Source organism: Mobula birostris, chromosome 2 (assembly GCF_030028105.1).
Source record: "Mobula birostris isolate sMobBir1 chromosome 2, sMobBir1.hap1, whole genome shotgun sequence".
NCBI lineage: Eukaryota > Metazoa > Chordata > Chondrichthyes > Myliobatiformes > Myliobatidae > Mobula > Mobula birostris.
Window position 1 is genome coordinate 29,454,813 of NC_092371.1, and position 27,573 is coordinate 29,482,385.

Genomic DNA, 27,573 nt, shown 5'->3' on the forward strand with positions numbered 1-27,573 from the left:
TAAAATACCATCATTATTGTGCACAAGATCATGGTACTTAGTCCTAGAAAATTGTTTAAACACTCAGATAAATCAAGGTTTGCTCATTTTTGAGGCGCATACAGGTAAATATATTGGATCACTCTGCTTGCACTCAAGTTTTTCAGGCGTTTTGTTAAGATGAATCCATTTTATTTCATAACTTGTCAATTACAGTTCACATAAGTACTTAAAACAAGATTATTCAATATTGAGATTATCCAATATTCAAAATATATTTTGCTATCCTTTTCATAAGATTTAAATCTGCCTCTGTACTCTATAAAGTTTAAACTTCTATCCATATGCTCTTCAAAAATAGTCAGAATAATGTATTCTCATGAGATATTACTACACCATTTTAAAATTATAATCCACTCTTAAAATGTTATTCAGATAATGTTGGAAGTTAGTCATCAGATTACCTAAAGAGTATGTGTTTAGAAGGAACCTTCATTTACATAATACCATTTGCATTCCAAGGAAGTCTAAAACATTTTGTAATTTTAGGAAAATGTAAAAGAATTTATGACAGCAAGATCCCAAAAAGATAATATGCGATCAAGTCAAACAGTTTTCTTGACTGAGAGATAAACAATAATTGAGAGCAGGCCACTTTGGTCAATCTTTGAATAATGGAATTGTACAATTTATCTCCACCTCTAGCTGTAAGTAATAAATCTCTGAGGTTTGTACTTTTGTTTGACGTGGTAGAATTACAGCAATACAGGGATGAAATTTATCCTTTGCTCACAATTTTAAATTGAATATACTGGGAACAGCTTCAGTAGCTATGGCTACATAATCATTATACCAAAATATATGTATCACCTCCTGCTGTGACTGCTCCACATAATTTTATAATCTGTTGCAGTGTTGTTGTTAAGAACAGTCTTCACTGAAGGTGTGTATTAACTCTATCCTGAACAGGACAATATACTCCCTGAATTAAGAAATCACCATAAAAACTCAAAACAGAAAATTGGTAGTTTGGCAGCTTTGGGTCCATGCAAACTAATACATTTCATTCAGAATAACTAATAATTTCTCTGATAAGGATACTACAGGTACTCACAATGAGAAAGCAATCATCTATGATTCATGAATCTTCTGTCGGTCCCATTTGTGAACAATGGGCTAATCCATCATCCAACATGCTCCCAGACTGATTACGAGGAGAAAAGTATCAAAAGATATGATTGGCTAGATTGAAGTGCTTTCTGAAAGTAAATCTATAAAAGAATATAAACCTAAAATTCATGCTTAGATATGATATCAGGAAACAATTACCTAGGGTTCTGGAAATCAGTTCATTCCTTCCCCAGAAAAAGTTGCTTAAACCAAGTCAATTCCGAATTTCTCAGCCAAGACGGATTTTGTTACTCACTTAAGCAATATCCCAACCATAGTTCTGATCCTTGTATTCCACAGAATTTAATTATCTCCTGGTATCTTTGGCTCTATTGCCCCCTGACAGGATGGAAATTGAAAAGTTTAAATTAAACAACAGAGACATAAACCAACTGCTTGTTAGCAAATTTACAATGCCTACATCTTCTGGTTGTCCCTGCTGAAATAAAATACACAATTTTCTTCATCTAAGGTTCATAACAAAAGATCTGTACTAAATGAACAAATGGGGGAAAAAGCCACCCCCTGTTTGACTTCTTTCCCAACAGGTTTAGTAGATTCTGGATTTACCCTCCATAACTGTTGATGAATTCACCAACCAGACCAATGAAATGTAATGCGTGGTTCTGTGTGCTTTCTCTGGTGCTGTAAAATATCCTACACTATTTTACTGAAGACAAAGAATTCCCTTCTGTCCTGGTTTAATTCTACAATTAAACATGTGAAAGTATATTAGCTGGTCAACATCGCTTTTTGTGTTTTACATTTCAGAAACTTTTCATTGTCTGTAAAGTGCTTTAAAGTGTCCTGAAGTAATGAAAGGCACTACAGTTAAATGTATTTTTTTTATTTTTGCTTACCCTTTCTTCCTCTGTCCTTTTATAGAATAGTGTCTAATTCATTCTAAGAAATATTTAATAAGGTGTTCTTTGAGAGTAGGTTGGTTTAAAACATCGACTCCAGACTCTTGGACCTGTTGGAGTCTTGCTTCAGATTGGCGTTTGTCTTTAGCTATCTTCCAGGAGAGCCTGATATTGGAATGAAGTAAAGGCACAAGTAAAGGATGATTTTCTTGTTCTTCGATACCTTGCAAGGCCCGCTCACAGTAAGCTTGGGCCTCTTCAAGGTGATCTTGCTCTTGGTAACACACACAAATAGAAGCCAGAGTGAAGAGTAAATGGCTTGTGTCACAGACGCACAACTTCTGCTGCAAGTGTAGAGCATTGATTAATGTCTCCATAGCATCCTCACACATGCCGCCCCGTAATAATCCTTGACCCACTATTAAATCTCGAAGGTAAAAGAATTCCAGAAAAATTCTGGACCTGCGAATGTCTGCAATTGAATAGATATGCTGGAGATATTGTTCAAAAGCCCGACTGCGTTTTGCAATGGTTTCATGTGTATAGTTTTTCCGGATTTTCTTCTTTGGAAAGATGACCTTCCCCATATCTTCTCTGAAATGCTTGTGGAGTGTTTCATTCAACTTTGCAAAATCGGTGTAACGCCGAACAATCAGAGCCTTGTCTTCATCGAAACATCCCGACCTAATCACGTGTATGGTGTAGGCCTTTGGAAAAGATAAAATACATATCAAAAACTATTCAAAAACATTTGTTGCAGTCTTTTTGAACACGATATACAGTATTTGCAATAACTGTCAGCACTAAGAATATGATCCACTAAACACAGTCATGGTTCCCTGCTACTAGTATTATATATTCATATTCCATCATGGGTGATTTATTATCCCTCTCAACCCCAATCATCTGCCTTCTCCCTGTAACCTTTGATGCCCTTACTAATCAGGAACCTACTAACTTCTGCTTTAAATATACCCAATGTCTTGGCCTCCACAGCTGTCTGTGGCAGTGAATTCCACAAATTCACCGCCCTCCAGCTAAAGAAATTCCTCCTCACCTGTTCTAAAGGGAGGTATTCTTCTGTTCTGGTCCTAGGCCCCCCCACTATGGAAAACATCCTCTCCACATACACCATATCCAGGCCTCTCAATATTAAATAGGTTTGCACAATTTGCCTTCTTTTGCACTTTGGTTATTCGTCAGTTTTCATGTACATGTATAGTTTTTTCCATAAATTCTACTGTATTCTTTATTTTCCTACAAATGTCTGCAAAAAAATGAATCGTAGGGTAGTATGTGGTGACATACATGTACTTTGATAATAAATTTACTTTGACTACCAATTCTGCTTCTGAATCAGAAGGCTGAGGGGCGTCTTTAGTGAACTATTCTGATGAAGGTAAACTAAAACCCTATTGACAAACTTAAAAGATCCTCTGGTATTATCTTAGAGCATAGAGAGGTTCTCAATAGTTACTACTCAACCAACACTGAAATCAAATTATCTGGTAAATATTGCATTATTGATTGTGTGCTTGGCTGAATTGGCTACTGTTTACACTGCAACGTGACCTGATCTCAGAAACACTTAATTGGGTGTGCAGCACTTTAGAAGGGTACAAAAGGTCCATTTTTTTCATTATAAGGTTGGACTCTATTTAATTTCCTCGAGCATAGAGTTATAGAAAACGACAGCACAAAAGCAGGCCCTTTGGCCCATCTGGTCCATGCTGAATCACTTAAACTGCTCAGTCCCATCAACCTGCATCCAAACCATCGCCTTCCGTACCCCTCCCGTCCAAGTACATATCCAAACTTCAATTAAACGTTGAAATTGAAATTGCATCAACCACTTGCACTGACAGCTGATTCCACACTTTTACTACCTGCTGAGTGAAGCTTTCCCTATGGTTCTCCTTAAACACTGAATTTGAATGAGCCAAGGACAATGAAAGGAGACATCCATTTTTTGAGACTGTCTTCGCAATTCCACCCCTGCCCCACCCCGCTGCCCCACCATCTTGTGCACTGTGTAATTATTCTTGCTCTGAGATAATCTAATCAGAGCAATTGAATGTTGACATAAGGAGCTTCAGGTAATGACCTGCGAAACTTGGGACAATTCTCAGATAAGTAGCTATTTATTATGTAAATTGCCAGACCTACCAAAGGAAAAAAATCTAATCTAATCTAAAACTACGTCCACACTAGACCAGATAAATCTGTAACCGAAGCTTTTTCTCTTCGTTTTGACCCCCCCGTCCATAATGAAATGGTGTTTTCTTCCCCTGAAAACCAAACTTTTCTAAAACGGTCTTCAGAGTGTTTAAATCTGAAAACGTCAGTCGGGCGGTGTAGTGTGTATGGGGTAACCGGGGCTTTTTAAAAACGCTGTCATGACATGCCGGAACAGACAGTGGCGACAGCGCGGCATTTCATTGTTTTCTTGAACGCAACCTCCAACATCACAACAACAATATCTGACGATAGATGTGTAACAGCCTAATGTAACATTGTATGGAAATACAAGATAACACGGATGCAGACATGTTTTATTCATTTAACAAGGTGTTTTATTAATGTATTGCTTGTGCAAACATTCAACAGATGCAATTATCACTACTTCCAAAATGTCATTTTTAAGTAGTAGCTTATGTTTGGCATAGACGTGAAAATGTTAAGGCCAAAAAAGGAAAATGTAAGGTTCACTTTTACTCAGGTAAAAATAAAATCACTTTTACCCAGTAACTCATTTTATTGCACATGTTAAATACAGCAAAATAATACAGAAAGACATGGCAAAAGTAAAGGCAAACAAATGAGGTAACAGCAAATTTCACTCTTGCCCAGTAGCAAGCCTTATTGCATTTAGTTGTAGCTGTCGTCCCTTTCATCGGTGAAGAGACTATGGCTGTAGGAAATGTTTCCAGGGTGACCCCTCTGTGGGAGTGGGGAAGATATTGCTGGGGCCACCCTGAGGTCTGTGTGTCCGTATGTGTAGCGATTGTAGTGGCTGCGAGGCTGGTATTGTGGCGGTGAAAAATACTTGGGGGGGGGTGCCATCATATTCCTCATCATTGCAAATCCCTCTGCAACAGAGTTAGTCAGTTTTTCAATGTTCAGCATCAGCCGGGTCATACTGTCCGTGAACTCCCTGTCGGTTGCCTCCATACGCTCCAGTATTTGTTTTTTCAGTTGTTAAGGTAGTAGGGATGGTCCGGGTAATTATAGACCAGTGAGCTCTACGTCTGTGCTGGGAAAGGTGTTGGAAAATATTCTTAGAGATAGGATCTATGGGCATTTAGAGAAACATCGTCTGATAGAGACAGTCAGCATGGCTTTGTGAAGAGCAGATCGTGTCTAACAAGCCTGATAGAGTTCTTTGAGGATGTGACCAGGCATATAGATCAGGGTAGTGCAGTGGATGTGATCTTTATGGATTTTAGTAAGGCATTTGACAAGGTTCCACACGGTAGGCTTATTCAGAAAGTCAGAAGGCATGGGATCCAGGGAAGTTTGGCCGGGTGGATTCAGAATTGGCTTGCCTGCAGAAAGCATAGGGTCGTGGTGGAGGGAGTACAATCGAATTGGAGGGTTGTGAATAGTGGTGTCCCACAAGGATCGGTTCTGGGACCTCTACTTTTCATGATTTTTATTAATGACGCGGATGTGGGGATAGAAGGGTGGGTTGGCAAGTTTGCAGACAACACAAAAGTTAGTGGTGTTGTGGATAGTGTAGATGATTGTCGAAGATTGCAGAGAGACATTGATAGGATGCAGAAGTGGGCTGAGAAGTGGCAGATGGAGTTCAACCCAGAGAAGTGTGAGGTGGTACACTTTGAAGGACAAACTCCAAGGCAGAGTACAAAGTAAATGGCAGGATACTTGGTAGTGTGGAGGAGCAGAAGGATCTGGGGATACATGTCCACAGATCCCTGAAAGTTGCCTCACAGGTAGATAGGGCAGTTAAGAAAGCTTATGGGGTGTTAGCTTTCATAAGTCAAGGGATAGAGTTTAAGAGTCGCGAGGTAATGATGCAGCTCTATAAAACTCTGGTTAGGCCACACTTAGAGTACTGTGTCCAGTTCTGGTCGCCTCACTATAGGAAGGATGTGGAAGCATTGGAAAGGGTACAGAGGGGATTTACCAGGATGCTGCCTGATTTAGAGAGTATGCATTATGATCAAAGATTAAGGGAGCTAGGGCTTTACTCTTTGGAGAGAGGGAGGATGAGAGGAGACATGATAGAGGTATACAAGATAGTAAGAGGAATAGATAGAGTGGATAGCCAGCGCCTCTTCCCCAGGGCACCACTGCTCAATACAAGAGGACATGGCTTTAAGGTAAGGGGTGGGAAGTTCAAGGGGGATATTAGAGGAAGGTTTTTTCATGCAGAGAGCGGTTGGTGTGTGGAATACACTGCCTGAGTCAGTGGTGGAGGCAGATAAACTAGTGAAATTTAAGAGACTACTAGGCAGGTATATGAAGAAACTTAAGGTAGGGGGTTATACGGGAGGCAGGGTTTAAGGGTCGGCACAACATTGTGGGCTGAAGAGCCTGTACTGTGCCGTACTATTCTATGTTCTAAGTCCTCCTGAGCAAGAGCCAACAGCAGTCCGTTGTTTGGCAATTTCCTTTTAAGTTTTTCCAGTCTGTAACTGGACAAACACGCACCAAGTATACCATTTCCTCTTTGCTTGTTTTCTGTAGATGTGCCCTGCACATGCCCAGTAGGAGGAGATTCGCCCAAATACCCATTTTAATGTGGACGGAGATATTTTCAAAAATGCCTGGTGTGGAGGCCTATTGTTTTTACACGAAACCAGCGTTTTCAAAATTATCCAGTCTAGTGTGGACGTAGTCTAAAGGCTGATTTATACTTGTGCGTACTAGCTTACGTCGTAGCCTATGCAAGTGGGCTACACTGTTGTGAGCATTTATACTTGTGCGTTGGCGTGTCTGCGTCGCTGTGCAATTCACTGCCAAAACGCTAGTTGGCGGTGGGGTATCTATGCCAATGTGTTGAGTTTCTTCGTGTTGAAACTCAACACGAAGAAACTCAAACTTCAAACAATGGTGACTGAAACTGAAGGAGGGTGAATTTTCTGTATGTACAGTGTAGTGTCACTTAACAGAATTGGGAAGTTTGAGCCAAAATCAATTTGTCAAAAAAAAATCGGCACGTCACGCATGCGCACACACTGCACGCGGAAGGCTTCATGGTCATGGTAGTCTTTCTTGGTGTCAACACAAGTTTAAAGCGAGCGTCTTTTTTCATAAAAGTGAAAATCCTCTTTCGGTTAATGAAAACAGGTACTAATGCAGGTCTTTCGTAAAAGCGAAATGTCGTAAAGAGAACGTTCGGAAAGCAGGGAACACCTGTACTCAGAGACTGGCAATCACCATTCGAGTTTTAGCTTCAGGTGGAAGTCAATAGGCTGTAGCAGCTAGCTACAAACTGGCATCGAGCACAGGGTCCTCCATAATTTCGGAGGTCTGTAAAGTATTGCAGCCAGAGTTCCTTCCCTGCCCTTCAGTCACCCAATGGCAAGCTATTGCAGCGTAGGAGGAAATGCGATGCTACCAAGCAGACCAATCACGGTTGTTGTGGTCTGCGACGCCGCGATGTGCAATTACATTTTGGGAGAGGTGCACGTTAGTTTACAGCGTAGGGTTCAGCGTAGATACGGTGTAGGGTTCAAGACTACGCTGTACTTACGGCGTACATTTGATGCACAAGTATAAATCAGCCTTTGATGTCTGGGTCATCTAGTTAGAAAGGGACCACAGTTGAAAGGAACAAATACACAAGGTTGGGAGGCAAAAATCATAGAATAATATGGATTGTGGCCCTGAACCAGAGCCAATAAAAAGGTGACACTGGAATGCTACATTTAAATTGAAAAGGAATGAATATAAAAGTGGACACTTCTAGTGCACTATCACTGAAGTTTCCTTCTTAAGTGTTCTCTCGCATTTCTTATACTCAAGTACCTCATTTGTTCCTACCTGCCTATATCTGCAATGCACCTCCTTTTCGCCCCCCCTTAACCTCAATATTTCTCAAAAACCAAGGTTCTCTAAACCTGTTATTCTTGCCTTTTATTCTGACAGGCACAAACAAGCTTTGTACTCTCAAAATGTCACTTTTGAAGGCCTCCCACTTACCTCGTACACCTTTGCCAGAAAACAGCCTGTCCATATCCGCACTTGCCAGATCCTTTCTGATATCCTCAAAATTGGCCTTTTTTCCAATTTAGAATCTCAACCAGAGGACCCGTGAACGTGTCGTTTTTGGGGGTACTGCAAGTCTGTATCTTTATTGATCTGTGCTGCATGCTTGAGTGCTTTGTGGGGGGTGCTGATGCTTTTTGCTGGTGGGGAGGGGGGTTGTTGCTTTGCTTCTGCTCGTGCATGGGAGGGGTTAGGGGGCTTTAGGGTTCTAATGTTTAATTGTCATTCATTTTTTGGGGCACTCCTCTGTTTTCGTGGATGTTTGCCAAGAAAAAGAATTTCAAAATGTATATTGTATACATTTCTCTGAAATTACGTGTACCTATTGAAACCTACTGAAATATCATTTACATACAATTACATTTTACTTCAAATGTGATTAAACACACATGGGTTCTGGAGTGCTATCAGTCTTTCAACTTACGAAATTATCTTATGAAGAAAGGTTGAGCAAGCTAGGGCTTTTCCCTTTGGGGCAAAGAGAGATGAGAGGTGATTTGATGGAGGTGTACAAGATGATAACAGGCATAAAGCAAGTGGATTGTAAGGCTTTTTGCCAGGGTGAAAATGGTTAATACAAGGGTGCATAATTTTAAGGAGATTGGAGGAAAGTATGGGGGTTGTCAGAGGCAAGAACTTTACACAGAGTGGTGGGCATGTGGAACACCTTGCTAGAGGTGGTGGCAGCTCCAGATATTTTAGGGACTTTTAAGAAACTCTTGGAAAAGACATGGAGGATAGAAATTGGAGAGTTATGTAGGATAGAAGAGTTAGATTGATTTTAGGGTAGGTTAAAAAGTTGGCACAACACCATGGGTCAAAGGCAAACAAGAGAAAATCTGCAGATGCTGGAAATCCAAGCAACACACACAAAATACTGGAGGAACTCAGCAGGCCAGGCAGCATCCAGGAACAGCACTGTTGACATTTCGGGCTGAAACCCTTCAGCAGGACTGGAGGGGAAAAAAAGCTGAGGTGTAGTTTTAAAAAGTGGAGGGAGGAGAGGGAGAAACACAAGGTGATAGGTGAAACTTGAAGGGGGAGGGATAAAGTAAAGCGCTTGGAAGTAGATAGGTGAAAGAGACAGAAAGCCATGGAAGAAAGAAAAGGGGGGAAGGAGCACCAGAGGAAGTTGATGGATGGGCAAGGAGACAAGGTGAGAAGGGAAAAGGGGATGGGAAATGGGGCACTACTGGAAGTTTGAGAAATCAATGTTCATATCATCAGGTTGAAGGCTACCCAGACGGAATATAAAGTGTTGTTCCTCCAACCTACGTGTGGCCTCATCACGACAACAGAGGAGGCCATGGAATAACAAATCGGAATGGGAATGGGAAGTGGTATTAAAACGGGTAGCCACTGGGAGATCCCGCTTTTCTGGTGGACAGAGTGTAGGGTCTCACCAATATACAGGAGGCCATACCAGGAGCAAAAGACACAGTATATGACCCCAACAGACTCACAGGTGAAGTGTCACCTCACCTGGACGGACTGTTTAGGGCTCTGAATGGTAGTGAGGAAGGAGGTGTAGGGGCAGGTGTAGCACTTGCTCCTCTTGCAAGGAAAAGTGCCAGGAGGAAGATCAGTGGGGACGGATGAATGGACCAGAGAGTCATGTAGGGAACGATCCCAGCAGAAAGCAGAATGTGAGGAGGGGGTGGGGGAAAGAGGGAAAGACATGCTTGGTGGTGGGATTCCGTTGGAGATGGCGGAAGTTTCGAAGAATTATGTGCTGGATGTGAAGGCTGGTGGGGTGGTAGGTGAGGACAAGAAGAAGAACCCTATTCCTAATAGGGTGGTGGAAGGATGGGGTAAGAACACACATGTATGAAATGGAAGAGATGTTGTTGAGGGCAGCATTAACGGTGGAGGAAGGGAAGCCCCTTTCTTTGAAAAAGGAGGACATCTCCTTAGTTCTGGAATGAAAAACCTCATCCTGAGAGCAGTCGTGGCAGAGACGGAGGAATTGAGAGAAGGGGAGGGCATTTTTACAAGTAACAGGGTGGGAAGAGGTATAGTCCAGGGAGCTGTGAGAATCTGTGGGTTTATAATAGACATCAGTGGATAAGCTGTCTCCAAAGATAGAGACGTTGAGATTGAGAAAGGGGAGGAAGGTATTGGAAATGGACCAGGTAAATCTGAGGGCAGGGTGTCCATTTCCGACACCTCCCTCCCCTTTCTCAATCTCATGAAACGTCAGCAATACCCTTTTTCATTGATGCTGCATGGCCTGCTGAGTTCCTCCAGCATTTTGTATGTGTTGCTTGACCCAACAGGTCTGTTCTGTGCTTTAGTGTTCTATGCTCTGAAATAAAAAGGAGCTCGTGCAATCCAGACAGTCTGAACACTTCCACTTTTAGACAAAATATAATTACACAGAAATTGTGAATCATCACAGATCCAAAATCAGAAATCAATTTGTTTTACTTCCATTCTATGCAAAATAGCAGAATCAGTTACAAGGCATAAGCAGACAACTAGCAAAAATGCTTTATAAGAATTTTGTCCAGTTTGAGGAAGTGAAACCCAAATCAACCACAGTAAAGATTATACATTCCACCACTGAGAACATCCCTAAGAAACATTTAGTTCAACTAAAAAAAATGGTGAGAAATAGAATGTGATGGTAATTTTTTAAATGTTTGATTTAGGAATTCTGGGCTGGCATGGTCAGGGCTAAGTGGAATGTCTCAGTGTTCAAATGGATCCGGTACTGCTTTGAATTTACATTGGTAACTTTGATGAAGAAATTCCAATGAAAATTATTACAGTTTAGAAAGGGTATAAAATAGGAGTCAGTGGATGAAATTAGTTCAGGAGGTTCAGAATGAGTTTCCCAAAATACAGGCTAAAACAGCAGGAAATTAAATGCAAGAAATATAAAATATTCCTTGTAAGGAAAAAAAGTGAATGGCAAATAGGGAAGGTGGTAAAACAGGCAAACCAAGGATTCAATAGATTCCACATACAAAAATGTCATAGTATCAATTAACAAAGCCAATGGAATAGTTAACTACATTGTCAAAACCAGAGAAATAAATTGTGTGATACTGAAAAATGTAACAACTTGCAAGTGAATTTCTCAGCATGCATCACTTAAAATTTATTAAATCTACCAAAAGAACAGAATATAGTATTTAAATTAATTTGCAAGGGTATCTTGCCCTCTAGACCTACAATCTAGCCCAATTCTGACCTCTCACCCCAACCATTTTTGCTCCATTACCTACAACCATGTCTTCAGCATTTTATACATGCAGCTCTAGATTTCTAAAACTCTCTTTTAAAGACATCCCTTCTGTTAAAAAAAAGAAAAAATCAAAATAGTTTGTTTGGAAAACATCATTAAAAATAAAATTTGACTTATGGACAAAAGTCCTTATGGACAAAATTTGACTTATGGACAAAAGTCTACAAATAAAATTTGACTTATGGACAGTCAAGATGAACTTCTAAAATCTGATTGGCTTTAGTTTTTGCAATTGAGGAACAAGCAGAGGATGTTATAGAGCAAGTCTGTTTGGAAATGTGATCAGAAATGAAAAGCCTTTGTAAAAGATGCAAGTAGCTAATCTTCCATTTGTTTCAATGAATGTAAAAATGAGGAGAATTCTTAGAAAATGTCCAATCTCGAAATCCTGAGCAACACATACAAAATGCTGGAGGAACTTAGCAAGTCAGGTAGCATCTATAGAGGAGAATAAACAGTCAACATTTCAGGCTAATACTTCGTGGCCTGCCAAGTTCCTCCAGCTTTTTGTGTGCTTTGCTCAAGATTTCTAACATCTGCAGAATCTCTTGTGTTTATGCAAATCTGTTTATGGTTTATTTTAATAATCCCGTGGGAGTCCATGCATGGAAGGACTCTGAACAGTAGTGTTAATGGCTCCAGGATTTCAACACAAAGGATATGCAGAATATTTCCAAGTCAGAATGACCTTAGAACAGAACTTACTGGAGATGGCTTTCATGTGCATCTGCTGCTCTTGTATTATGTGATAGAAACAACCCCTATGCACCTTGTCCCATCTACTTGCACAAGGACCATAGCTCTCCATACCCCTTTAATCCATGTACCTATGCAGACTTCTCTTAAATTTACAACTGAACCCACACATACCACTTACACTGGCAGCTTGTCCAGACTCACACCACCCCCAGTGAAGAAGTTCCCCTTAAATAGTTCACCTTTCATCTTAAACCTACAGCCTCTAGTTCTAGTCTCACCGGAGCTGAGGGGGAAGAGCTTGCAACCATTCACTCTATCCATACCCTTCATAACTTTGTATAGCTCTACAAGATCTCCCCTCATTCTCCTGCTCTCCAGGGAATAAGGTCCGAACTTATTCAACCTTCCCCTATGACTTAGGTCCTCAAGTGCGGGCAACATCTTTGTAAATTTTCTCTGCATTTTTCAAGCCTATTGATAAGTTTCCTGTAGGCAGGTGACTAGAACTGCAGATAATACCCCAAATTTGGTCTCACCAATCTCCTATACAACTTCAACATAACACCCCAACTCCTATAATGATTGCTCTGAATTATAAAGGCCTATGTACCAAAAGCTCTCATTACCACCCTATCTACCCATAATGCTACTTGTCACTTTTCAGCCAATGAATGAATGTTATCCAGATGTTGCCGGCAACAGACAGACCAATTCATTTTCTGGCAAGTTGTCAAATTGATAAAAAAAAAATTCCACTATGAAAATTTATGGAATTCATTCAGTCAAACTATTGTTCCTTAAGCAGCAAAAGTATTAACAGAGATGAGATGACAAGTCTGGGAGGAGATGTTGAGAATCAAAACAAGGGCACCACTGCTCAATACAAGGGGACCTGGCTTTAAGGTAAGGGGCGGGAAGTTCAAGGGGGATATTAGAGGAAGGTTTTTTACTCAGAGAGTGGTTGGTGCGTGGAATGCACTGCCTGAGTCAGTGGTGGAGGCAAATACACTAGTGAAATTTATGAGACTACTAGACAGGTTTATGGAGGAATTTAAGGTGGGGGGTTATATGGGAGGCAGAGTTTGAGGGTCAGCACAACAATGTGGCTGAAGGGCCTGTATTGTGCTGGACTATTCTATGTTCTAAAACAGTACATTAAAGGGAAGGAGGGTCACATTATCAACATCACTGAGATAACTTTACATTCCACTGTGAACTATCACCAGAACAGAACCAACAAATGGAATGTTCTGGGAAGTAATATCTTGTGAAAGAGACAGGCTGACAACTTGGCAAATTTAAGTTGGCACAACATTGTGGGCCAAAGTGCCTGCAGTATGCTGTACAGTTCTATGTTCTGAATTGATATTTGAAGACCAGGTGGCTACAGTGATATTAAACTGAAGGTATCAGCATCAAGCAAGTGTCCAGACGTGATGTGGAGAAGGGTTTAAAAAGATATCTGATAGGAAAGCTGATGGCAGTGACCCAGACACCCACCAATGAAGATAATCCTGAGTTAGAGACTCAGAGGGGTACTTCCCAAGTGCAACCCCAGCCAGGTTCATTTAAAGCAGGGAATATCTGAATACAAGGAGAGAGTTTTAGAGGTTGTGAAAGTAAACTGATGTAAAACGAAAGATTTATTGTTTCAGCTACAAAGGGAATCCAAGTCGTTTGAACTAATCATGATTAATAAAGTGAAGCTATAAGGAAAAGTCAGTGTCTTATTGTGTGCTACATTTCATTGGCAGCAGAGCAGCTGCAAAAGTTGGAATTCTAAAAATGATTGGTGTTACACAACTTACCAGGCATGGTATGTCTGCAGGGCCGGTTTGTGGTGTATGCAAGGGTGTGGTTCATTAACTACTAAAATAACAGGATGCCCTCTTCAGAACTGCTTTGCTTTATTCCATATAAAGTCAGGAGATAGGGGATGTTGTCTTTTTTTGGGGAAGGACAGAAGAGGAAATATAGTTACAAGGATTTGTTTCTACAACACTAAGAGGTCATAACTTCCCCTTCTGATTCATCTCCCTCACCTCACATAACCCTTTACTCCTTTCTCCCTTAAATTTGTCTTGTTTCTTTAAATAGGTTTATAATATTTACCACAAAGACCAGGGCAAAATAACTAAGTGTAACTCCAATATCAAGTTACAGTAAGGTCCCAACTGATCCTCAATTGCAGTCTCTTTGTGACCAAGGAACTTACGCGAGGGAAAGTATCACCATTTTGCTGCAGTTGGGTGAGGGGTGCTACTAAGCCACTACCCTGCTTTAGCTGACTGTCAAGCCTGTCAAAAATTCAATCTTTCTGTTCCAAGTCATTAAAAGATTGAAAAGATTTTTTTCAAAACAATAATCAAATACTAAACAGCTAAAGGACAAAACCAGGTAAAATACATGTAACCAATTCATTAAAAGAAACACAAGAGATTCTGTAGATGCTGGAAATCAAGAGAAATTCAATGCCAGAAACATATACAAATTTAGACACGTCCTTATGAAGACTGGAGTTAGATTTCATAAGAAAATCTAATTCATTAAAAGATTTGGAACTATCAATCATAACTTGTTCCCTTGCAGGAATTTTGTTTGTACTGTTGCAAATCATGTGTTTGGAATGTGGGAGGGAACCCACACCATACAGACAGCAGTGGAACTGAATCCCCAATCACAGATTGCTGGCCCTGTAACAGCAATGGAGTAAGCACTATGCTACTGTGCCATCGTATTTAGTCCCCTGTACTCTTATCGTTTCTGCATTCGGAGAAATGGAGACCCTGCTCTTGTGATGGGTCTGACATAGCTGTTGCTACACCTCCCAGTTTCAGCTGTCTGCCCAGCACCATGTTGGATCAGTTAGGGGTTGGCAGTACGGGGCTCAGAGTACAATTCACTCACATGCATGCAGGGCATCTCGAATCAGAAATCAGTACAATCCACTCAACAGAAACAACTCTCACCACATATTTGGAAGACGAGTCCTGGATGACATTAGCGCTTGTGACCTCAAAAATCAACTTCTCTTCAATAAACTTCACCTTGGCCTTCTTCCAACTTTCCTGAAGGTGCTTTGTAAGCAGATTGCAGTGTTTAAGCTCACCCAAGGGATTTTCTACAAAACAAAAGAGGTGAATTGTATGTTGCATGTCTTAACAATATTTGAAACTGGAGCACCTCAATCACGTACTTTCCTGGGCATTTACCATCTGTGAAAGAAAGGAAACATTGAAGCATTTCATAATCTGAAGAAATTCCAAATGTACTTTGCAGTTCAAATTTTGATTTGTGATCACAATTGTAACAGGTGCAGCCAACATCTTTGATGGAAGGATAAATATTAGCCAGGAGACTGGTGTTAACCAGTGCAAAGGGATTTAAGAGTCCTCGTGCAAGACTCCCAGAAGGTTAATTTACAAGTTGAGTCTGTGGTAAAGGTGGCAAATGCAATGTTGTTATTTATTTCAAGGGGAATAGAATATAAAAACAAGGAGATAATGCTGAAGCTTTATAAGACATGAGTCAGGCCCCTCTTGGAGTATTGTCAAGTTTTGGGCCCCCTATCTCAGAAAGGATGAATTGTCACTGGAGACAGTCCAGAGCAGGTTCACGAGAGTGATTCCAGGAATGAAGGGGTTAACATACAAGGAGCATTTGGCAGCTTTGAGCCTATGCTCACTGGAATTTAGAAGAATGCATGGGGATCTCATTGAAGCCTACCGAACGTTGAAAGGACGAGATGAGGAGGATGTGGAGAGGATGTTCCCTCTGGTGGGGGTATCCAGAACTCAAAATTGAGGGGTGACCTTTTTGAACAGAAGTAAGGAGGCATTTTTTTTCCCCAGCCAAAGAGTGGTGAACCTGTGGAATGCTCTGCCACAGACTGCAGCAGGTCAAGTCTGTGGGTATATTTTAAGAGGAAGTTGATGGATTCCTGATTGGGCATCAAGGGATATGGTGAGAGGGCATGTGTATGGGGTTGAATGGAATCTGGGAGCAGCCATGAAGAAATGATAGAATGGACTCGATGGCCTAATTCTGCTCCCATGTCTTATGGTCTTAACTCTCAGCTGTCAGTGAAAGTATTTCCATGATATATTTTATAGAATCTACAAAAGCAGAATCTCTGCCCAATTCTTCACTTGGAAAGTAGCACCAGTAAAAAAAAAATGCAGAATTAACTTTAGTACCACATTGGAGTATAGGCAAAGATTGAGGCATATCTCATAGACTCGCACGGCATGAAGACGATTCCTTCAGCCCATTAGCACCACACCAACCACCCACTTGCACTCCCCTTTTCTCATTCTCCTCAAATCATCTCCCCTTCAATGAGATTCCACCACTCTTGGGACAGTTTACAACCATTGTAGGAAGAAACTCACCCTGTTACAGGGACAACTTATAAACTGTCCGCAGACAACACCAGAGATCAGGACTGAAGCTGGGTCTCTGAAGTTGTAAGGCAGGAGCTATACTAAACAATGCCCATGGCACTATTTTGCTAAGTTACTGCCAGTGTTCTGCCCAATATCGTCTACCCAAACTTATCAAAAACAATGCCCCAGAACTCAGTTTGTGGGTGTTTACCATACACCAATTGGCTGCTGTGTTTTGCAACATTGACATCAGCTAAACTATTTGTCTATGAAAAAGCACAAACAGTCCAGAAAGCCTTTTGAATGTGTCCAAAACTTCCAGACTGCTGATGATTCAGAGGCTGACTCACTGCATCCTTGAACTGAGGCCACAGTGCCAGTAGGTACAGAAAATCTCTATGTTTGACTGCAGCTAACCATTGCTGTGCCTCTTAAAAGCAGATAAAGAGTTGCAATGGCCTGGGAGCTGGTTATCTATTCTACCTTCTTGACATCCACATTACTAGGTCCAGAGAAGGTTCAAACATAGACACAAAAAGTGTGACCCTGTCCTTAAATTCCCCACTCTTGAAAGGACATAAAACACAAGCGATTACAAGACATACTGTAGGAGCAAAATTAAGCCACTTGGCCCATTTATTCTGCTCTGCTATTCCAAAGTTAATTTATTTCCCCTTTCTACTCCATTCTCCTGTCTTCTCCCAGTAAACTTTGATGCCCTTACTAAATCAAGAACTTTACTAATGTCACTTTAAGTATAGCTAATGACTTTGACCTCAACAGCCATCTGTTACAATGAATTCCACAGATTCATCACTATCTGGCTAAAGAATTTCCTCTTCATCTCTGTTCTAAATGGATGCTCCTCTATTCTGAGGTTGTAACCTCTGGTCCTAGACTACCCCAATATTGGAAACATCCTCTCCATGCCCCACTTTATCAAGGCTTTACAATAATTGGTAGAACCCCCCTCCCCCCGCCCATTCTTCCATACACCATTGAGTACAAACCCAAAGCTATTAAATGCTCCTCATATATTAACTTTTTCATTCCCAGGATAATTTTTGTGAACCTCTTCTGGATTAATGGCAGAAATAAAAATTAATTTAAAGTCTTATAGTACAGTTGTATTGCTAACATTGGCAATTTAACCTCAGTGCTGATTGCATTGATCGCTTTCTTACCGGAATACTGAACTGGCATAATACTATGATTGAGACTGAGTGTTTTACTTCATTAACAAGAATGTAGATTAAAACAAAGCAAGTAAGCCCTCTGACCTACCTGTCAGCTCCCCTGGTGCCCCTCCTCCTACCCTTTCTTCCATGGTCCACACTTTCCCATCAGATTGCTTCATCTCCAGTCTTTTGTCTTTTCCACCTATCACCTTCTAGCTTCTTACTTCATCCATCCTCCCCCACCCACCTGGATTCACCTATCACCTCCCAGCTTGTGTTCCTAACCCAAACGTATTCTGTCATATTCCCCATCCTTTCCAGTCCTGAAGAAGGGTCTTGGCCTGAAACGTCGACTGTTTATTCCTCTCCTTAGAGGCTGCCTGACCAGCCAAGTTCCTCCAGCATTTTGTGTGTGTTGCAAGGGAGCTTAAGTCTTTTTTTTAAAATTAACTTTTTAAATGGTAACTGGAAATTCAAACATTGATCTTCAGTGCTCTTATCGCTGTTGTGTGCTGAGGCAGCAGGCTGAGGGTAGCAGACACCAACAGAATCAACAAACTCATTCGTAAGGCTAGTGATGTTGTGGGGATGGAACTGGACTCTCTGACGGCGGTGTCTGAAAAGAGGATGCTGTCTAAGTTGCATGCCATCTTGGACAATGTCTCCCAGCCACTACATAATGTACTGGTTGGGCACAGGAGTACATTCAGCCAGAGACTCATTCCACCGAGATGCAACACAGAGCGTCATAGGAAGTCATTCCTGCCTGTGGCCATCAAACTTTATAACTCCTCCCTTGGAGGGTCAGACACCCTGAGCCAATAGGCTGGACCTGGACTTATTTCCTGGCATAATTTACATATTACTATTTAACTATTTATGGTTTTATTACTATTTATTATTTATGGTGCAACTGTAACGAAAACCAATTTCTCCCGGGATCAATAAAGTATGACTATCTCAATCAGCATGTGTAGGTGTTCTGTGTAATACCAAGTTTGTGCACAGTACATTACAATTTGTTTAAGGAGTTAGAAGGATCTGTCATTTGTCAAATTTATTCCAAACTTTTTTTTAAATATTAGACTGGTTTGACTGTGGAGACAAAGGTCAGAGCAGCTCTATTTTCTCAGGATGCGGCAAAGTTCAAAGTAGGTTTATAATCAAAGTACGTATATGTAACCATATACTACCTTGAGATTCATTTTTTGCAGACATTCAAGGTAGAACAAAGAAATACAACAAAATCAATGGCAAAACAACAACAAAGACTGGCAATGTGCAGAAGACAAAATGAACAAACAAGACTGAGCAACACACACAGAATGCTGGAGGAACTCAGCAGGCCAGGCAGTGTCAAACAACACTGAGAACACCAGTTGTAGAGTCCTTAAAAGTGAATCAGTTCAGTGTTGAGGTGAGTGAGGTTATCCACGCTAGTTCAGGAGTCTGCTGTTTGAAGGGTAACGACTATTCCTGAACTTGGTGGTGGTGTGGTTGATACAGACCCATACAGCATAGAACAGGCACTTTGGCCAAACCAGTCTGTGCCAACTAAGATTCCAATCGAAGCTCGTCCCATTTATACAAGTTTGGACCTGTCAGTTTACAACTCACTGCCTCACTTATTCTCAAAGAGCTGCTCCGTTCAAAGAGTGGGGGATGCCTCCCTTTCTCTTTTAGCATGCAACGCAAACCCTGAGTTTTCTCCTGACAGTGGCCTTCCTCAGTCCATCCAGAGAGATTCACACACTGCAGTCTGCAGTTCCTTTTATGTAACTGTGTTTATGCTCCACAGGGATGTCGGGCCTCAGTCGCTCAACAGGATTTTATTTATTTCCACCTACAGCACGGTAACAGGTCCTTCTGGTCCATTGAGCCCCCACTGCCTGATTACAACCATGTGACCAATTAATCCATGTCTTTGGAACGTGGGAGGAAACTGGAGCACCAGGAGAAAACCTACGTATGTCCCAGAGAGAACGTACAGATAGCAGCAGGATCGAACCTGGGTGGCTGGTGCGGTAATAGTTACGTTAACTGCTATGGCGCCATGGTGCAGAACATGGGGATTCCTTTATCTCGTGCGGTTTCTTGCTATCACCTTTGTACACTGCCCTGCGTGTTTGAGCGCTTGCAATATTTTATGGGGTAGTTTGATGCACATCAAATGCATACACCTGAGGTACACAGTGCACACAGTGATACAACCAATTCCCACTTGATTTTCACTTCACACACTGAGGGCCTTCACGTCAGTAAAGCACTGCATAAGTCATACGTAAGAAATTCAAGCTGGACAGCAGGAAGGAGCCTCATTTCTGAACTTCTAAAAGGGATTATCTAGAGCAACCCACATCAAAGTTGCTGGTGAACGCAGCAGGCCAGGTAGCATCTATTGGAAGTGTTTCAGTCGACGTTTCAGGCCGAGATCCTTCGTCAGGACTAACTGAAGGAAGAGTTAGTAAGAGATTTGAAAGTGAGAGGGGGAGGGGGAGATCCAAAATTTTAGGAGAAGACAGGAGGGGGAGGGATGGAGCCAAGAGCTGGACAGGTGATTGGCAAAGGGGATATGAGAGGATCATGGGACAGGAGGCCCGGGAAGAAAGACGGGGGGGGGGGGGGGAAACAGTGGATGGGCAAGGGGTATAGTCAGAGGGACAGAGGGAGAAAAAGGAGAGTGAGAGAAAGAATGTGTGTATAAAAATAAATAACCAATGGGGTACGAGGGGGAGGTGGGGCACTAGCAGAAGTTAGAGAAGTCGATGTTCATGCCATCAGATTGGAGGCTACCCAGATAGAATATAAGATGTTGTTCCTCCAACCTGAGCGTGGCTTCATCTTTACAGTAGAGGAGGCCATGGATAGACATGTCAGAATGTGAATGGGACGTGGAATACTTGGAGTATTCCAAGTATTCCAAGAGACGTGGAGTCCCTGTATACTTCCATCCCCCATCAGGAAGGTCTCAAAGCTCTCCGCTTCTTTTTGGATTCCAGACCTAATCAGTTCCCCTCTACCACCACTCTGCTCTGTCTAGCAGAATTAGTCCTTACTCTTAATAATTTCTCCTTTGGCTCCTCCCACTTCCTCCAAACTAAAGGTGTAGCTATGGGCACCCGTATGGGTCCTAGCTATGCCTGCCTTTTTGTTGGCTTTGTGGAACAATCTATGTTCCGTGCCTATTCTGGTATCTGTCCCCCACTTTTCCTTCGCTACATCGACGACTGCATTGGCGCTGCTTCCTGCACGCATGCTGAGCTCGTTGACTTTATTAACTTTGCCTCCAACTTTCACACTGCCCTCAAGTTTACCTGGTCCATTTCCGACACCTCCCTCCCCTTTCTAGATCTTTCTGTCTCTATCTCTGGAGACAGCTTATCCACTGATGTCTACTATAAGCCTACTGACTCTCACAGCTACCTGGACTATTCCTCTTCTCACCCTATCTCTTGCAAAAATGCCATCCCCTTCTCGCAATTCCTCCGTCTCCGCTGCATCTGCTCTCAGGATGAGGCTTTTCGTTCCAGGACGAGGGAGATGTCCCCCTTTTTTAAAGAAAGGGGCTTCCCTTCCTCCACCATCAACTCTGCTCTCAAACGCATCTCCCCCATTTCACGCACATCTACTCTCACTCCATCCTCCTGCCGCCCCACTAACAATAGGGTTCCCCTTGTCCTTACCTACCACCCCACCAGCCTCCGGGTCCAACATATTATTCTCTGCAACTTCCGCCACCTCCAACGGGATCCCACCACTAAGCACATCTTTCCCTCCACCCCCCCCCCCCGCTTTCTGCAGGGATCGCTCCCTACGCAACTCCCTTGTCCATTCGTCCCCCCCATCCCTCCCCACTGATCTCCCTCCTGGCACTTATCCTTGCAAGCGGAACAAGTGCTACACATGCCCTTACACTTCCTCCCTTACCACCATTCAGGGCCCCAAACAGTCCTTCCAGGTGAGGCAACACTTCACCTGTGAGTCGACTGGGGTGATATACTGCATCCGGTGCTCCCGATGTGGCCTTTTATATATTGGCGAGACCCGACGCAAACTGGGAGACCGCTTTGCTGAACACCTACGCTCTGCTGAACACCTGCACTCTGTCCGCCAGAGAAAGCAGGATCTCCCAGTGGCCACACATTTTAATTCCACGTCCCATTCCCATTCTGACATGTCCATCCACGGCCTCCTCTACTGTAAAGATGAAGCCACACTCAGGTTGGAGGAACAACATCTTACATTCCGTCTGGGTAGCCTCCAACCTGATGGCATGAACATCGACTTCTCTAACTTCCGCTAGTGCCCCACCTCCCCCCTAGTACCCCATCGGTTATTTATTTTTATACACACATTCTTTCTCTCACTCTCCTTTTTCTCCCTCTGTCCCTCTGAATATACCCCTTGCCCATCCTCTGGGTACCCCCCCCCCCACCCCTTGTCTTTCTTCCCGGACCTCCTGTCCCATGATCCTCTTGTATCCCTTTTGCCAATCACCTGTCCAGCTCTTGGCTCCATCCCTCCCCCTCCTGTCTTCTCCTATCATTTTGGATCTCCCCCTCCCCCTTTCAAATCCCTTACTCACTCTTCCTTCAGTTAGTCCTGACGAAGGGTCTCGGCCTGAAACGTTGACTGCATCTCTTCCTAGAGATGCTGCCTGGCCTGCTGCGTTCACCAGCAACTTTGATGTGTGTTGCTTGAATTTCCAGCATCTGCAGAATTCCTGTTGTTTGCGTTTTTAAAGTATCTTATACCATATGTCCAAAGAGCAACGTGCCCAGCGGCAAAGATTGTCAAAGCCCATAACCAATGGGGGGATGTATTCATTTCGAGAGGACTAGAATATAAAAGCAAGGATATAATGCTGAGGCTTTATAAGGCATTGGTCAGACTGCACTTGGAGCATGCTGAGCAGTTTTGGGCCCCATTTAGTCAGCGGGCAGTGAAATCAGCGGAATTCATTTCGACAGACAGCTGTGGAAACCAAGTCACTGGCCCAATTAACGGGAATCTAATTGAGAAACGTGCCAGGATTCCCCTCATTTATTAGGGACACAATGCCACTCAATTGGAGCAGGAAACTGTTGCCAAACAGGTTCTAACAGTGTCAATCACGTGCACTTGTGTGGCCATTAGTCATGACACCACGTTTAGAGAGAACAGTTTTCAAAAAGTGTCCGTCGTGTGTGTATGTTCAAAAAGCAGTGACTTTTGGCACTGTTAGTTAGTGAGAAATAGGCCATAAGACAATTCTGAACTGTTTTGCTCACTGCGGTTTTAAGCATTCAAGCTTGGAGATGCCAGATGCAGCCAGGAGTGAAAATAAAATGAATTCACTACTTCAACGAGGGACTATGAAGAACTTGAAAGTATCAACAATCATCTTGAATGTTCCAAAGAAACTGAAGATTTGAAGGATGCAATTGTCAACAGCATTGTATGAAGGCAGTCCATTATCTGCATTAGGTGTCTGCACTGATTTTGTTCATGATGTACACAAGATAAACTTATCTGTTGATAAATATTAGGAACTAATACAGTTTTTTGGTATTATAGTACTGTTAATAGTGTTATAATTTGTTCTGTAGTTCATTTAAATACACAATTTATTACTCAATTCATCCTTTTTTAAAAAATGTACCTTTTTAACTATTTCCATGAAACTTAACCTAATTGGGCAGCTGCTTAATTGAGCCAAAATGTGCTGGTCCCAATGTGTTCCACTTAAAAACAGGATTTAAAACGGAGGTTGATAGCTTCTTAATTAGTAAGGGTATCAAAGTGGCAGAAGCAAGGAGAGTGGGGTTGAGGGGGAAGATAAAGTCAGCCATAGTGGAATGGCGGAACAGACTCAATGAACCAAATGGCCTAATTCTGCTCCCAAGTCTTACGTCTTGTACACTGTCATCACCTTGGGTAACTATCAGCGGGCAATGCAGACCCTGGATTGTCAACGACAGTGACCACCCTCCTAGCGAGGGAAATTGCATACATGGTGTGGATTGTTTGTGTGAATCACAAGTTATTTCGTAATAGAATTATACAGCAAGAAAACAGGCCCTTTGGCCCATCAAGTCCATGCTGACCATATAACAATTACAGTGTCCCATTTTCTTGACTGTGGTCACTCAAGAAATCTCGATAGCTTAATGCAGGAAACAGTCCTCTGTCTGAGCCATATTCCAGCAATTCGCCAGGCAAGCACTATTCCCCGAGTCCATGAGCATGCAAACTTCAGGTGTAAGTGACATACAGTACAAGAGCAAACCTGTACACCCGTATTCTACAGTAATTCATTGTACCATTCATACAGCCTGGGTCATTTGTACTTCCTTTGGCCTCTCCACATGTTCCTCCCTTCTGATAAATTGGTTTATTATTGTCACATGTACCGAGGTACTTAAAAGCTTGCCTTGCATACTGTTCATGCAGATCAATTCATCGCCCGGTACACTGAGGTACAATAGCAATGCAGAATAAAGTGTTACAGTACACAGAACGTGCAGTACAGGTAGACAATAAGGTGCAAAATCATAATGAAGTGGACTGAGATGGAGTCCATCTTATTGTACTAGGTCTTATAACAACAAGGCAGAAATCATCCTTTAACAACGGGGTAGAAGCTGTCCTTCAGCCTGTACTTTCAGGCCTTTGCAATCAACCATCCATAAATTCGATAGATACATTAGACGCCAAGAAAGCACACCTCTATTTCCTCAGGAGGTTAAAGAAATTCGGCATGTCCTGCAGACTCTTAACCAATTTTTAATCAATGCACCTTGGAATGCATCCTGTCTGGCTACATCACGGCTTGGTATGGCAAATGCTTTGATCGTGACCACAAGAAACAGCTCAGCACAGCACAGAAACCAGCCTCCCTTCCATCAACTCTGGCTACACTTCTTGCTCCCTCAGCAAAGCAGCTAATAGAAAAACCCCACCCACCCTGAATGTTCTCTCTTCTCCACTCTTCCATTGGGCAGAAGATACAAAAATCCCAAAAAAAACATTTACCACCAGGCTCAAGGACAGCTTCTACCTCATCAGAAAATTACTGAATGGTTCCCTAGTATGATAAGATGGACTTTTGACTTCACAATCCACATCACTATGATTTTGAACCTTACTGTTTACCTGCATTGTACTTCTGTACCACTTTATTCTGCATTCCGTTACTGATTTCCCTTGCCCTATCCTCAATGCACTCTGGAATGATTTGACCTGTATGAACAATATGCAAGACAAGCTTTTCATTGTATCAATTCCAGATAGTCATACAGCACAGAAGTAGGCCCTTCGGCCCATCACACCCATGCTGACCACTGTGTCCCCATCTATATTAATCCCATTTACTAGCACTTGGATCATAGCCTTCTGTGTCTTTTCCAGCAAACATCTGGTATCTTCGTAAGAAAATAGGACGAGTCCATTTGACCCTTATGCCAATTTATTCAATAATTTAATTATCTGTTACTTTGGTGCCCCTTTCCTTCGGTATCCCACATCCCTTAATATCCAAATATCTATCTTTATTTTGAGGGTGACACCCTTCACAGCACTTTGAGCACACTATTACTAAGATTCACAACCTCCTGAATGAAGAAATCACCCCCACCTCAGCACTGAGTGCTCAGACTCATAGATAGTGTAACCGCTTGATCCAGACAACTTTGTCAAGGAAAGCATCATCTCCCTTCTTTACCCCGTGAGACTCTCCACGACTTTCATTCATCTCGATGGGAATTTGACATTCAGCTTCTTAACTGTTCTTCAATTATGAACTACAGCAATAGACATTTGTTAAGTGAGGAGCCAAATCTGCCAAGGTGGGAAAATGTAAACAGGTCTATTTTAGGAGGGGATAAATATCAAATGGCTCCATTTATTATCAGAAGGCATATTGTCCAAATAGTGAAGAGATTACAGAGCTCTGGGATGCAAGAATGTAGGCAATACGTGATTGGCAGAAAACGAACAAGTGATTGAGAAGGAAAGCTACTGAATGTTACTGTTTATTGCTAGGGATATTGAAGATAAGCACAGGATGTTATGCTGCAATTTTAAAGGGCAATGGTGAGATCATTTGTGGAGTATTGTGCCATATTCCTCCCCCTATTTAAAAAGGGACATTAATGCATTAAAAACAATTCAAAGATTTACTACACCTGGGGCTGGGGCTACGCCTCATGGCTTGCGTGCTTGGACTTTTTGCCCAGTAGTCATAGAGTCACAGATCAATACAGCACTGAAACAGGTCCTTTGGCCCATCTAGTCGATGCTGAACCATCATTGCGCCTCGTCCCATCGACCCGCACCTGGGCCAGAGCTCTCCACAACCTTCCCATCAATGTACGTACCCAAACTTCTCTTAAACGTTGAGCGAAGAGGCATCCAGCAGTTCTGCTGGCAGCTCATTCCACACTCACCCTGAGTGAAGTTGCTCCCCCTCATGTTCCCTTAAATATTTCAGCTTTCAGTCAAAACTATCTATCCTCTAGTTCTAGTCTCATCAAACCTCAATAGAAAAGGCCTGCTTGGATTTACCCTATCTATACCTCTTCTAACAGATTTAGTTTAAAACAAGTTGTTGGAGGTACACAACAGGACAAGCAGCAACTGTGGAAATGTTGGACAAGTTTGTCTTGCATCCTCTGCAGTTTTAGATGATTGACAGCAGCCTTGATTGAAACATAATAGACCCTAACAGGTCTCAGCTGGGTGGATATAGAAAGGATACATCCACCTGTGTAAGACTTTACAACCAGGGGCCCCGAAAAGAAAAATAAATCACCTCGCCATCCTTAAGTATCAGATTCCTTATTTTTATAAGGAGATTATTGAGTTTTTGAAACTGTCTCCCTCAAAGGAGAGCTTTTGAATAAATAAGGTAGAGGTAGACATATTCTTGAAGAGCAAGAGCTTAGTAGGTGACCAGTGGCTGGTAAAAAGAGGAGATCAGCCATGATCTTATTACATGGTGGGCTAAGTGCAAGAGACTGAGGAGCCAACATGCAATGCTAATTTGTACGTTTGTTCACTAAGCCTTCTCCGAGGAATTGGTATTGTACAGGCTGCTATAAGTATAATATATTGTCCTCATTCTTGCTTCTAACTCACTCCTAACCTTCACCCTGTACCAGTTCTTTTCTTTTCTCTTTACCCTCCATTACACAGACTCTCTTGGGCATACTGTTAAACCTTGAATATTTTTCAGTTCTGGATGGAGGTTGTTCATCTTGAACTCTTGCAGCCCCATCTCGCTTTACACAGTCCTCTCCACCTACTGACCACTTGAGGTTTTCCACCACTTATCTTTATCAGGTTGAACAGCCACCATCTGCAATACTTCAACAAAATTATTTCATCGGCTTTTGGGATATCCTTTGGTCCTGGAAAGTATTTACACATATTCAAAAGGTTCCTAATGTTAGCAACCACTACCTTTACCACAGTATATGTAATAATGTTTGCATGTACAACACAGAGCAGTACAGAACAGGGCCTTTAGTCTACAACATTGTGCCAACCTTTTGAACTATCCCTTAATCTAACCCTTCCCTCCATTTTCTTTCAAAATCTGCCTAACTAATCGAAGAGTCTCTTAAATAGGATAGAGGATTGTCAAAGATTGCAGAGAGACATCGATAGGATGCAGAAGTGGGCTGAGAAGTGGCAGATGGAGTTCAACCCGGAGAAGTGTGAGGTGGTACACTTTAGAAGGACAAACTCCAAGGCAGAGTACAAAGTAAATGGCAGGATACTTGGTAGTGTGGAGGAGCAGAGGGATCTCGGGGTACATGTCCACCGATCCCTGA

General features: G+C 42.2%; 1 protein-coding gene across 6 annotated transcripts in view; it reads right to left on the reverse strand.

Moving 5' to 3' along the window:
* The window catches only part of snx21 (sorting nexin family member 21), a 167,130-nt gene that overhangs the window by 29,707 nt on the left and 109,850 nt on the right, over nt 1-27,573 (reverse strand). For 2 of the 6 annotated variants that reach the window (XM_072239389.1, XM_072239381.1), the window contains exons 3-4: nt 15,165-15,316; nt 119-2,719 (exon numbers count right to left, since the gene is read on the reverse strand). In XM_072239389.1, the coding sequence (XP_072095490.1) occupies nt 2,048-2,719; nt 15,165-15,316 (824 nt within the window). In that variant the 3' untranslated portion in view covers nt 119-2,047. Of the gene's footprint in view, nt 1-115; nt 2,720-15,164; nt 15,317-27,573 lie in introns of those variants that run through there. The other 4 variants (XM_072239402.1, XR_011882724.1, XM_072239411.1 and 1 more) reach the window with 4 other exon arrangements.